At 37.4% G+C, this 13,284-nt stretch overlaps 1 protein-coding gene across 1 annotated transcript in view; it reads left to right on the forward strand.

The window, feature by feature from the left end:
* Positions 1–13,284, forward strand: part of LOC146312716 (CMP-N-acetylneuraminate-beta-galactosamide-alpha-2,3-sialyltransferase 1-like) — a 112,053-nt gene that overhangs the window by 69,425 nt on the left and 29,344 nt on the right. The window contains exon 4 of the mRNA XM_084739148.1: positions 5,493–5,686. Within this exon, the coding sequence (XP_084595274.1) occupies positions 5,493–5,686 (194 nt within the window). The remainder of the gene's footprint in view (positions 1–5,492; positions 5,687–13,284) is intronic.

Raw genomic sequence — 13,284 nt, forward strand, 5'->3', positions numbered from 1 at the left:
TGCTCAGAGCACCAAAAATACATTTGAAAAACTCTTTCCAGAAATCATGACCTGGTTAGTCAAAATAATCCACAGACCTTGTTTCGAGCTGTTTCATGTAGGCACTACTTTCTTTCTACAGTAGAATCTACCAGTATTTCAGAATCTACAGGCTCATAACAGGTTCTGTGGAAAGACACACTGGTTTTGAATTTTTCAAATATAATTTTTGGGGTGCTTTGAGCACAACAGGACTAGTGCCCTTTAATTCCATTATGTTGGAGAGAAGGCAGACATCACTTTGGCCAATACCTTCAAAACTTGTTACTCACTTAATAAAATCTGTCCCTTTAAATCTGTCTTTGCAAGCTGTGTTGCTTCTCCAGAAATAATGCTGCAAACATTATGCAAACAGCTTTGACTACAGTTATTCCCAACTGTGCTATTAATTCAAATAGTTAATGTTCAATAATAGGCTACATAAAGTGTTCTACTTTTATTTGGTGTACCCATTTCTCCACCTGCCTCACCAGCATTTCCCATGATGCCTATCTCTAGCCCCCAAAGAATATAGATACACACAAACAACATCTGGATTATATATCTGCCTCTGTGGGTGACGGCTAATTTTTCAGGGCTTCCATTGCAGCCAGTGGATGTACAGATAACGGCTATCTGGGCCAAGACTTCCTCCTCCGTGCTCCTGTCACTGTTTACAGTATGACTAGCAACATGAGACGCGAGAATGGAGTTGGAGGCCAACATCTATAACCAGATATTTGCATATGAATTTTAAAAAAGCCAATGTAAAGCTCAGTTGTCGTCAGATGATAGCCAATGAGTTTCAAGATCTTCAGTCAAAGCATTCCGTCTCTTTTGCTCCAAATGGACCGTCTATCTGCTTGCAAATAAATCCAGCTCAAATATAACTGGTCAATACTACTTGGACTACAAACTCCAAGCAGAGAGGGCTGAGTATCAAACTTTGATACTTTTATGGCACCAAATACACCAAATATGGAGATAAACTCAGCCATTTAGCTTAGCTTAGCATAAACACTGGAAGCAGGAGGAAACAGCAGACCTGGATCTGTCCAAGGGTAAAAGACACCTACCAGCACAACTAAATCTCGCTAATTAATAAAAACAGAAATGTAAAAATGTGATTTTATGTGGGTATTTTTAGTGACAGTGGCTTCCTGAGGTTTCCGCTGGTTGCCTCATCAACCTCATGGTGACAACAAGACCCTGAGATTGTACAAATAAACCAAGCAATATCTGAAACATTAATTACTGAGTTTTATACATCCTGGTCGGCATATTTTTTACCATTGGACAGAACCAAGCCAGCTTTTTTTCACCTGTATCTAGTCTTTATGAAAATCAAAGTGTCTGCTGGCTTTGCTGTCATACTTAGCAGATGGGTACGCTATCAATCTTCTCATCTTTTCTCAGCAAGAGAGCAAATCTTACATCCTAAAAAGCTGAATTATTCTGTTTATTGTTCCTTCAATGGTATAATAGACTATACAAGGCTGACAGTAATATTGATATTAGCTATTGAGCTCTTTAGCTAAGCCTCACTGTTGCTATTCTTAGGCTAGGTTGCACCAACAAAGGTTAATTTTTTTACTGGTTAAATCATGACTTAACTTTAGATTATGTTGCGCTTAAGTTTTAAATTGACTTAAATTTTTAAAAAAGATTATATTTAAATCTCTTTTAGCTTTACTCTAAACCTCTTTTTAGCTAATGCAAAAAAACAATGCAATGTTGTAACATTTTAGGTATCTAGCAAACATAGGCTAACTTTTTTTTTTTTTTACTTTTTAACTAGCTATCTATCATGTTTGTTAGCTATTTCCTGTTTTATTATGTAGTCTTGGCCCTCCCTCATGTGTCTTGACTTTACTTCCTGTCTTTGTCCTTTTCCCGCCTTTTTTGATTGCCATTTGATTCACCTGTGTCTGATTAGTTCCTTGCCTATTTAGTCCTCGTGTTTCTCTGTTTCACCGTCGGTTTGTTGTCCTTTGGTGCCATGCTTTGTGTTTCAGACCTTTGTTGCATTTGTTGGACTTTGGATTTGTTTTTGGTTTTTTGGTGGGTGACTTTGTGTTCGTCTTCCCTCGCTGGATTTGTTTGTTTTTGGACCTTAGTTTTGACCTGCATGTAAGCTTTGGTTTAGTCTCTTTCTTTATTACAACACATTTTGAACAGTTTCAGTTTCAGTTTATCTGCATTTTTGGATCCACCATCTTGTTTAGTTTGACACACTTGACACTAGCAAACAGTGAATTGTTTTGTTATGAAATGCAGAGCCTCGCTCTTTTTTGCTTACTAGGTGCTGACAGCACTCAAATTTGATGTTTTTTTTATTTTAATTTGGGTAAGAAAGCCTCTTCACATTTATTAAAGTCTATTTCATTTCGGTTTAAATCACTAAACTTGGATTTATTAAACTGGGATTAGGTTTGAATTATGCAACAGAGTTCTGCTTAATTTAAAAACTGGATTTAAAAATTTTGTCAGAACTAATCTTAGATCAAATTAATATTTGTTGGTCCAACCCAGTCTTAGAGTTTAGCAAACTGTCTAGTGACATCCATATATGTTAACAGAACACACAGTATAGCTCTTCACATATTTTATACTTCTGACTGGACAATTGGTGCTGATCTCGATGAACCTACTGCTATTAATCCCATAATGGTAGGGGATTAAAAACAAGCATTTTCTTCAGCCGATTTACTCAAAATTTAGTAAAAATTTGCAATACATTTGGGTGGAAACACAGCTTGTGTTACAAACTAGGGATGTGGAGTTTGACAGAGGTGGGCTTTTACCAGTCAGGGAGGGTCTAACAGAAGATTATGTTGTGTAGCACTATGAGAAGTGTAGAGTCAAGTGTATTTGAAGCTTGATCCGTACCAGGGACTAAAAGTAAAAGGATATCTCTAAGTATATATCCTCTGCCAGTGCTTCTTAAATTTTGCCCCCCATCTTTTTTTTATCTATCTCCCTCAATTTTATGGAGACTGGAGTGTGAGTGTGCCTTTAAAGGCTGAATAGTATGTTCAAAGGGAGAACTTTCCTTTCCAATTACAGCTAATATGTTAATGCATTTGCAGCCTTTCCTTTGCAAATTACTAAAGTAAGAAAAATGAATATGTGGCAAAATATCCAGGCTAATTTAACTCTTAACTCTCTAGATTTACTGGTACACAACTACCTGACACTGCAGTCGGTGGAGGAATTGTTATCTCTGCCTCCTCCGTGATGGATTTTGTCACCTGTATGATTGCTCAGTGTCACTGTTTAATGGCTGCTTGAGGGTGAAAATCTTAGGATTGGGGGTGACTGACACAAAAACCTGGTATATAGTGTTAGTGCAGCTGAAACCTTTCCTCATATCAAACTCCATTTGAGCTCCACTGAAAATACCTTAATGGATGTAACACCACCTACGTTTGGCCAGTCAACCACAGGGATCATAAAATACAGCAAACATAAAAATGTACCCGGAGTTATGAGATACAGTAGCTGTTACAGTGTGTTACTGAGAATTTCTTGTTTAAATCAACTTTCTTGTACGTTAGGATTCGCACAGAATATATTACTAATTACACACCAGCCTTAATTTAACTCTGTCCAACCAATATATACTGCACTTTCTGTAATTCCCATTATTAGATTATAGCTCTCTAAATTAGAAAAAGCTATTCACAAAATTTATGTCACACAATTATCCTACCTTTGTCTGGAAGGCATCCAGTGCCTTAGGCATTCCCACATTCACCTCACACCATGTCCAATTAGAGGCAAGAATAGAAAAATTACTGCAAGGTTGCCTCCTGTCACTACTTGTTTCGGGAAATGCTTCTCACAGGGAGCTTGATGAGGCAAGTGTCACATATCAACGGTAGCCCGGCCAGATGGTCCGGACTGCGCTGCTGCAAGGCAAGGGCACGACCTTTCAGGTGTGTGTGCCGGGGCTCTTTGTTCCATGTCAAAGCTTTCATGTTGCACAACTAAACATAACGTCTGTAAAGGAGAGGATATAATTAGACAGGAATTATGAGTAATCTGAGTATCTAGAACTAAAGTGGACTTTTAGTCTTATGATTAAAAGCGGTGTCTGGGCTGCACCAATAAAGATTGATTTAATCTACGATTAGTTCTTATCAGATTTTAGCAAAACTAGATTTTAAATTAATCAGAGTTCTGTAGTACAATTTAAAAACTAATCTGAATTTTAGTAAGCCCAGGTTTATTGGTGTAAACCAAAATAAAATGGAGTTTAATCAGTATGTAGATGCTTGCTTACCCAAATTAAAATAAATGAATAATTTAAAAAAGTAAAAACCTTAATAAAATGTTACATTGCAAGCTAGCTAAATAGACAACAAAACATTACATTGTTTGCTAGTTAGCTAAAGAGTCAGTTCGCTTAGTTAGCGTACTCATGATGGCTCGGCAGAAAAGCTTTAATATCTCCTCCTTTGAGAAAATCCTGTTGGCAGAATTAAACACACAATATATAAGTTCTGACACTAAAACAATAGGAATAGACTTAGTTTGATTACAGATGAAAATCTATTTGACATGACTCAGGCAGGAATCATGTTCACAGACGAGGTAATGCATTAAGTTGTGTTCAGGTTATGTTTAGTCATGTTTGTAGACTTCCATCTACACTCTCTGATGTATCTTGTGTTTTCACAGAAGTTATGTTACGAACACAGCTTAATTAAATATACAGTATAAGGTCTATAGGTCTAGTGTTATTTGATATTTTAGCACAGTAATGTCACATATTATAGCTTTAATGGAGCAATGGCCAAATAATAGATTAACAAACATTTTAAAAGTTCAACCTCCTCAAGTGTAAGTTTAAAGGTATCTGGATCACATTTTAAATTGGAGTTTAAAGATTTGGTGCAACAGAATTAGGCTTAGGATAAAAAAAACTAAACCGACATTTAATCTTTCTTTATTGTAAGGCAGTTTTAAAGTTTGTTGCAACATAATTTTAAAGTTAAGCCATGATTTAATTGGGTTTAATCCTTGTTCCAGCCTATCAATAAATAATAGCTTATTTTCCATATTCAGTTCCAAATGCAATTCAAAAATGTTTGCCCAGAATTGTACTGGCAAGGTGATAAAGCCTCCAGAATAATACTTAGACCACAACTCTTTAAAACTCTGCATTAAAGCTCACGAGAGATTGTTGCAGAACATTCTGTGTCCATTGTGTTTGCAGTTGCACAGCACAATATGTAACAGTATACAGTGCACACACATTCCTGCATTTATTTGCTGTCTGTCTGAGTTCAAAGCCACCAGAAGAAGGCCAGGCCAAAAGAGCCCCCGCAGACGCAGCTAAGCCGCCCCTGAGGTTATTTCAGAAATGTGCTCGGCGTCTCGAGCTCCGCTGCCCTTGTTCAATCACTTCTACTTAAAGTGGCCCCGGAGCCGCGGCTTCTCTCTGAGGCCTGTCTCTGCTGTGTCACCAGTGGTTGCAGTCAGAGAGGCAGCCGGCCAATTTCAGCGGCGTGGTGGAGGAGCTGTTCCAAGTCATCCCCGATGAGGTGCTCTACATGGACGCCAGCCCGGAGCGCTGCAGGACCTGCGCCGTGGTGGGGAACTCTGGGAACCTGAAGGGGTCCCAGTACGGCGGCCTCATCGACTCCAGTGACTTCATCATAAGGTCAGTTAGCACTTCAGTCTGTGGTGTGAATAACACACACTTTTGACATTTGCTATGACATTTGCTTTATTCAAATTTGTTTGTTTGTTGCTGTTGCTTTTTGCATTATTTTAGTTTCTTAACTTAGGTCTTATTTTTGTAGCTTTTGCTGAATTTCTTTCAGTTTTGTTGACTGAAAGACCCACCAAAGTAAATCTGATCTTGGTAATACAGTAATATTGCAACAAGAAAGATGATCAAGTAAGGGATATTGCCCAAGGAGATGTCGATTATGAGGAATTAATGGATGTCAGGAGACAACTGGGAGGCTTCTGCTGCATGTAGGACAATTCTGGCCACTAACTCCTGATTGTGGACACCTCAAAGGACAATATCCCACTTTTACCATGCTTACTTATCAAAAAAATGAGCCAATTAATTTATATTTTCATGTTGTTTTTCAATCAAAATCAAAAGTTTTTCACAAGGCATGACTCCTATAGTCACTTCCTGGTAACAACTTAGGGTTTGACTACCCAGAGGAAAATTTTGCTTCTCACAATCGTCTTTCCTTTGTCTTACGAAAAAAAAAAAGAGATTCTTATTTTGAGTTTACTGAAGTCTCTAGAAAAAAAAGAGCAAAAGAAAAGCAGGAAAAGCAAGCCTTTAATTTGATCACTGAGCCAAATTTAAGATCTCATTTAAGACAATTGTTTTCTTTTAGATCTCACTGTTATCTCAAGAGTTGATTTATTTAAGACAAATTTAGGATGAGTGCAGCGAGACAGAAAAAGAATATTTTAAGATCCTCAACTGGGCTCAAATTAGTCTCAGGCTGAGATGAGAGGGAGGTGAATTTAAGAAATATGAGGAAAAGTCTCGTACTGGTCTTAAATTGTACTCATTTCTGTCGAGGAGACACAGGCCAGACTAACACGAGATCTCATAGAGAACTTTTCCTTATTTCTGGGTAATAAGGGTCTTGCAATACACACGTTATTTACTACTCCAGTAAATAGGATGAACCAGATACAACTTGGCGATGGCGATGAGAGATTATGCGTACAGTTTACAAACAAAATATAAATATGACAGCTCATTCAACAACAAGGTAGCTAGCTATTCAGCCATGTCATTGTCGCAAAATCAAGATTTTGCTGCAGCCTGCACAGGACGTTTAGCTGCTCATTTGCTGCTGGACACTTTAAAATGCACAGACAATATGGAGCCTATATACAGATGCTTGAACTATTGAATCACCAGTCATCACTACTATATAATATTTATACTAAACCTATTGGTTCCATGACTTGATTGCTGTTGAGATTTGTGATTTGTGCAGTAATTTCAGCAGTAATGAGTAGAGTTTTGGAACGTATGCCTGCTGATGATTACTACATAATGACTATTTAAATCACTGCATGATTACTGCTTAATTACTTCTGTCTCACCATTAGCTTTCGGGGAAACAACGACATAAAAACTACTCATTCCTTCACATTCATTAAATTATTACACAGTGCCTACACATTTAGTGCATTATGCCTTCATAATCCCTGTTGAATTACTACTTCCATCATGTAGTGTCGTGTCACTACTGATCACTGTTGAATTTCTACACACTCTTTTGAATTACCATTGAAAAAGGAGACATTTACCACTATTTTCCCATTCAGTGTCATGTTATATTATCGTGCATATTCTTATCAGACAAGAATGAGCTTGCATAAGCTTTATTTCAACAATTTTTATTAAATTGATGGAAATTGTCGTCATTTTTGGTGGGAGCTGCTGGTGCTGCACCTACCCCTGTCGGAAGTCACCTCGGTGTGGCGTTACTTTCACTTTCCAAATAAGTTAATAATGTTTGAGGATGATCATCTGAATGAACACAGGCTAATGGTAGCCATTCATGCTCATGTAATGCTAACGTTGACCATGGTACATTTGATTGCGGTTCAGAAAAATGCCTTACAATTTTTGTTTTGTCTCTGTCCCAGTTGGCTTCGCCGCACTGGCAGTTTCGAGCCCTCTTTGTTTTCTTGACTTGACACTGATCTGCTTGACATTTCTATGTGGTTGAAAAGTAATTTCACCTTTAGCTTTTTAGTTTACGCAGAGCAAGTCACCTAAGCGTACATTGGCAGGGATTACTGGACACCCTGCAGCCAATCAGACCATGGTATAAACAAGTTGTAAACAAACCAATAATTTATCTGGAAGCCACTTTGTTTGTTCTTTCTAGATTTTTTTAAGGCTCATTATGCTGTTGTTTAGACTCAATATCTCATCATTTAACTTTTTTAGGTAAAAAAAAAATAAAATTATATTAAAAATGATTTATAATCTGTAGTTGCACAGTAATATGAATACACAACAAACTAAAAAAAACAGATAATTGTTTTGGTTGATAGTCAAAAACGTTGGTTGGGGTTGTATTGACTTTAGACTTGTGACCTCAGTGTTTCTGAAATCCTGGCTATGGTTCTGCCCTCGTGTCACAGGAAAAATGTGTGTGCACACAAGTACAGGTCAGGAGGTCAGTCTGTAAACAGAAATGCATGTTTGCAACCAACAGTCAGCATTTTATCACTCGTCTATTAAACGTATTTGGTTAACCTGGGGTCATTTAAAACCTGAAATCACCTCATTCCCAGAACTCATTCATTCACTTTGTTAGCACAGGCATGATGGCCAAATCTATAAGAATAAACTGTACGTTCATCTGACTAGTTCTTCTTATTTTATTTGATTAATCATTAAGTCTAGGCTTCTTCTATCTGAGTCCAAAACCCAATGATACTCTTTTTCTATCATAGGAGATTGTAAAATATCTACATTAAGGTGATTTTTTTTTTAGCCTTTTTTTGCTTGAATTGTTTAAACAATTAGTAGACTGGAATTATTCTTAACATGTACCACATAATAAGTGTCTTTTTGGACATTTTTGACTATTTAGCCAAGAGGTAGCAGGGGAAAAGGAGAGTGATCACAGTATATGCTTCTTAACCTGATACTGGTCTTCAGGTGACTGACTGGGTCAGAGTTAGTTTTAGCTTAATATATTATTTTGTCCGTTTCCTACTGATGAGTTTAATTAAATTGGCTGTGATACATCCATCACATCATGTGCATACAATAGTTTGTCTCATAATCAGTTAATTCAGTGGAAAAAGCTTTCATTTCACTCGCTGTGCAGCGTCCCCGTCTCACATTTATTCCTGTGGTGTCCCAGCCTGCACTCAGCTCAGAGGTGTGTTCAGAGGTTTCACTTCACACCTCCTTGTTCTGCATTCGATAAACAACAGAAAATTATCTTAACAAAGCAGCAGATGAAAAAACAATAGAGTTTGAGTATTCAAATGTGGTTTTTCCGACGCCTTCAGGGCGGCAGGAAACAAGAGAGGAGTTTGTCACTCCCTGTAATCTGTCACACCAATTGCAGCTCTGCGGAGAATGAATTGGAAAAGATGGAAAACACGACAAGCAGATTTTCTCGGAGGGCTTGTGGGTGCGCTTTCCGCTGCAAAACTGCTGGCTTTATGATAAAATTAAGCTAATTTGGACGTCAAAGGGTAAACAAACATTCCCGCTCAGGCAGTTCAGTGTTCATGCAATATCTCCAGGCTGTACAAGTCACAGAGATTTCAGTCTTGGCTGTCGCTTCTTGCAGGGTTTGTTCAGGGCTGAATGGGTGGAATATGCAAATCCCTTAAGAGTGGAGCGATATTCCCCTCAATATTATATCAATCATTCTTGAGAACTGGAACAAAATTTAGATTTTTACTCTTCAATTATGCTGGGAAAATATACAGATATTAAACCTCATAGTGATTAAACTTTTTATTAAATCCATCAGATGAAAAATCTGACACCTTATGGAGTTGACAAAATGTTTTTTCATTTGATAGCAAAGTCAAAGTTGCTCAGAGTTCTCTCAGTGCTAATCAAAATACACTTTTTAACCATAATTCATATTTAGCTTTGATTTAGAAGGGCTTCGTAGTTGAGTTATGGTCATCTGATATCAGAGCTTGAGCAGCATTCCCACCGTTTTTAAACCAGGAAGTGAGACAGGAGTCCTTAGGTCATAACTAACTCTTTTTATGCCTGATTAAATCATGTTTTTGTATAAATCTGACAGAGCTGATGGAAATCTGGGACTTTAAAGGGGACAATATTTTCATTTAAAAATCAGTTTTACAACAAATTATATTATAATAGCACATATTTATAGCTATGTTATCAGTAGGTATTGTTAGTTTTACATTTTGAAGGCTTTTAACACATTTTGAAATTGTTTGAAGTTGTGAATTCTTGTCTGGAACAAGGTGGTTTTGTGGCACAGAGCAAGTTTAGAAATTAAAAACAATTAAAGCAAATCAAAACACTTCATAAATGATATATATTTCATATATAGAGGTCGTTGAAAAATATATTTTGAAGTTTTTTATATTGGATTCTTAATAATAGGTGACAGTTTTAAATAATGTTCAATCTTAAATTGCATTATCTGCTACAAGTATAGTGTAGGAAAATAAAAATTCAATCAGCATCCTAAGATTGTTTCTGCACAAGAAATGTCTGCCCTTAGGAGGAACAGGGATGATGTAGAAGATGCTTATCGAGAGCAACAGCAGATAACACTAATTTTTATACTAAATGTTTCCCACCAATGACAAAGATAGGATATCAGCTGAGAAATGAGATGGAAACACAGTCCAGTGAGTGTGAACGGAGACTGAAAACCAATTCTTTTCAAATATCCACAGTGCAATTCTCCCAGATCCTCTAAAGCCTCCTTTATAGACTATTATGAATATTGAGCGGCATTGGCCTATCAGCTAAAGCCTCTTGTTTGCTCAGCAGATTGAAGCGGTAAAATAGATTTGAGTCATAAAAAGAGCCTTTGCATGGGCTTTGACGGGCAAAAAATGAGCTTTTGAATAATGATTTTTTTTTTGAGGATGTGTTGTTTGAAGAACTAATAAGTCATCATATTTATTCAAATTAGATTTGAATTATGTTTTTGTTCTTCTGAGACTTTCTAATTGATAGACCCATGCAGACGCTTGCCAAAAGCACATTTTTGGACATCTTATCTTAGGGAAACTTAAAAGTACACACCAGACCCATTTTCATTTGGTATTTGATTGCAGAATTAAAAAAAAAAAAAAAAGCACATTTTAGACACGAGGTCGATGCTTTTATCTAGTAAATGTGAAAATACAGTTAACTTTAAGGCGTTGAAGACACAGAGATAGTGAAATTGTTCAGACACATAGTGGAGATAAGGAGGAGCAATTTGGACCAAATAACAAGCAAAAGCGGCCGGGGTAGATGCTTGTCTCGCATCATCATCAATTAAATGTAATGGAGAGTGCAACTAAAAGGTGAGAAGGGCAACAGAACTGTTGCTGTGTGTAAATATAGCCTGAATAATGCAACAGAGACCAATTAGACTCAAATAAATAATGCAATACAATGGAAAAAGCAATAAAGAAAATAAACATGTTAGTGACTTTGCTTGTGTATACTTCAAATATTTGTCACAAATACACAAATATACCACAGTTACATTTCCATATGCATCATCTGTTTGACTGTAGCTGTACATTTAAAAAGTCAGTGAAAGAGGATGTCAGTTATATTTACAGTAAAATATGTTCCTCAGCTCTACATAGCATATAATGGGTTAAGGATTATGGTAGATAAATAGGACCATGAAAACACAGGAGCCTGTGAACATAGGACCCTAGGAACATAGGATCCAGGGAACATAGGACCGTGGCAACACAGAACTTTGGTAACATATGGGCTGAGAAACAATAGCCCCCTGGGAACAAAGGGCCTTGTGAACATAGAGCTCTATGAGCACAGGAACCATGGAACATAGGATCCTGGGAACATAGGACAATAGGATCGTGGGAACATAGGACCCTGGTAACATAGAACTTTGGTAATGTTGGGCCTGGGAAACATAGGACCTTGGAAACATAGGATCCAGGAACCATAGGACCTGAGCAACATAGGACCGTGGGAACATAGGGCCTTGTGAATATAGAGCCCTACGAACATAGGATAGGAGGGAACATAGGACAATAGGACCATGGGAACATAGGAACATAGGACACTAGGAACATAGATGTTGGGAGCATAGGACCCTGTTTGGATAGGACTCTGGGAAGATGGGAACATAGGACGCTGATAACATAGAACTTCGGTAACATAGGGCCTGAGAAAAACATAGGACATTGGGAACATAGGATCCTGCAAACATAAGACCCAGGGGACATAGGGCTCTGCAAATATAGGACCATGGGAATATAAGACAGGAACATAAGACCTTGGGAACATAGGACCAAAGGACCCTGAAAACATAGCACTTCAGTAACATCGGACCCTGGGAATATACCCACCATATTCATTTCCAGTTGTTATTTGATTGCAGGTAAAAACAAGCACATTTCAGACACAAAGTTGATGCTTTTATCAAGTAAATGTGAAAATACAGTTAACTTTACGGAGTTGAGGACACAGAGATAGTGAATCGCTCTGACACATAGAGGAGATAAGGAGGAGCAATTTGGACCAAACAACAAGCAAAACTGGCTGGGTAGATATAATGGTAAGTATAATGAAAAGTGCAACTTAAAGGTGAGAAACAAAACTGCAACTTTGTGTAAATATAGCTTGAATAATACAGCAGAGACCAATTAGACTCAATCAAATAAGGCCGCTTAATGGAAAAACAAAAGGAGAACAAATATATGAGTGAATGTGTGTGTTGTGTACACACTAAATACTTCAAATACTTATACATGTCACAAATATAGCACAGCAACATTTCCATAGCTGTCCTCTGATCTAGCTACACATGCAGAGAATCTGTGAGAGAGGATGTCAGCACACTATGCAGGCTGTGCAAGTTATTTGTGTTGCTCACACAGTGTTTAGATTTGCTGTTTCTGTAGGAATTGTGAATGTCTGTCAGTATATATTGTCTGTATTTTGATTATGTAAATAGATACAAATGAAATACAAATGGGAAAAAAAAGTGTTTAACAGATTTTTTTTTTCCTCAGTGAGAGCAAGACAGACTGAATAATGAGTAACCTTTCAATGAGAATAATCATGTATTCAATATGATCTCATGGGATAGAGTATAAATAGCACACTTCTTTTAAAGACATTTCGCGTTTCATGTCTGGGCATTTTAAGCTTTTTGCTTGTCATTCAACACCCATTACTGTGGTGCGTTTTATGAGATTTGGACATGGAAACAATAGTTAGGTGACCTTCAGCGTTATGGTGATTGTTGCTGTGGTTAATATGATCAAATGGTAACAATTTGGTTAGGTTTAGGCACCAAAACTACTTGGACAGGTTTGGGAAAAGATGGTTTGGGTTAAAATAAGTGTGTTACTTATATAAGTTAAGTTATGGATGTGACTTAAGTACATTAACTAAGTTAACTATGGTATTGGAGCAATCACAAGAGGTCAGCCTGCAACAGAATGAATTTGATTGGCCAAAAGGTGTTACCGTACTACCTACAGTAGAGGCGCAATCCCCCAAGGTCAGCCTCGGAGCATGCATGTGCTTTTTAATCACAGCGC

The sequence above is a fragment of the Lutjanus erythropterus genome, chromosome 16 (assembly GCF_056507025.1).
Source record: "Lutjanus erythropterus isolate fLutEry1 chromosome 16, fLutEry1.hap2, whole genome shotgun sequence".
NCBI classification, from domain to species: domain Eukaryota; kingdom Metazoa; phylum Chordata; class Actinopteri; order Lutjaniformes; family Lutjanidae; genus Lutjanus; species Lutjanus erythropterus.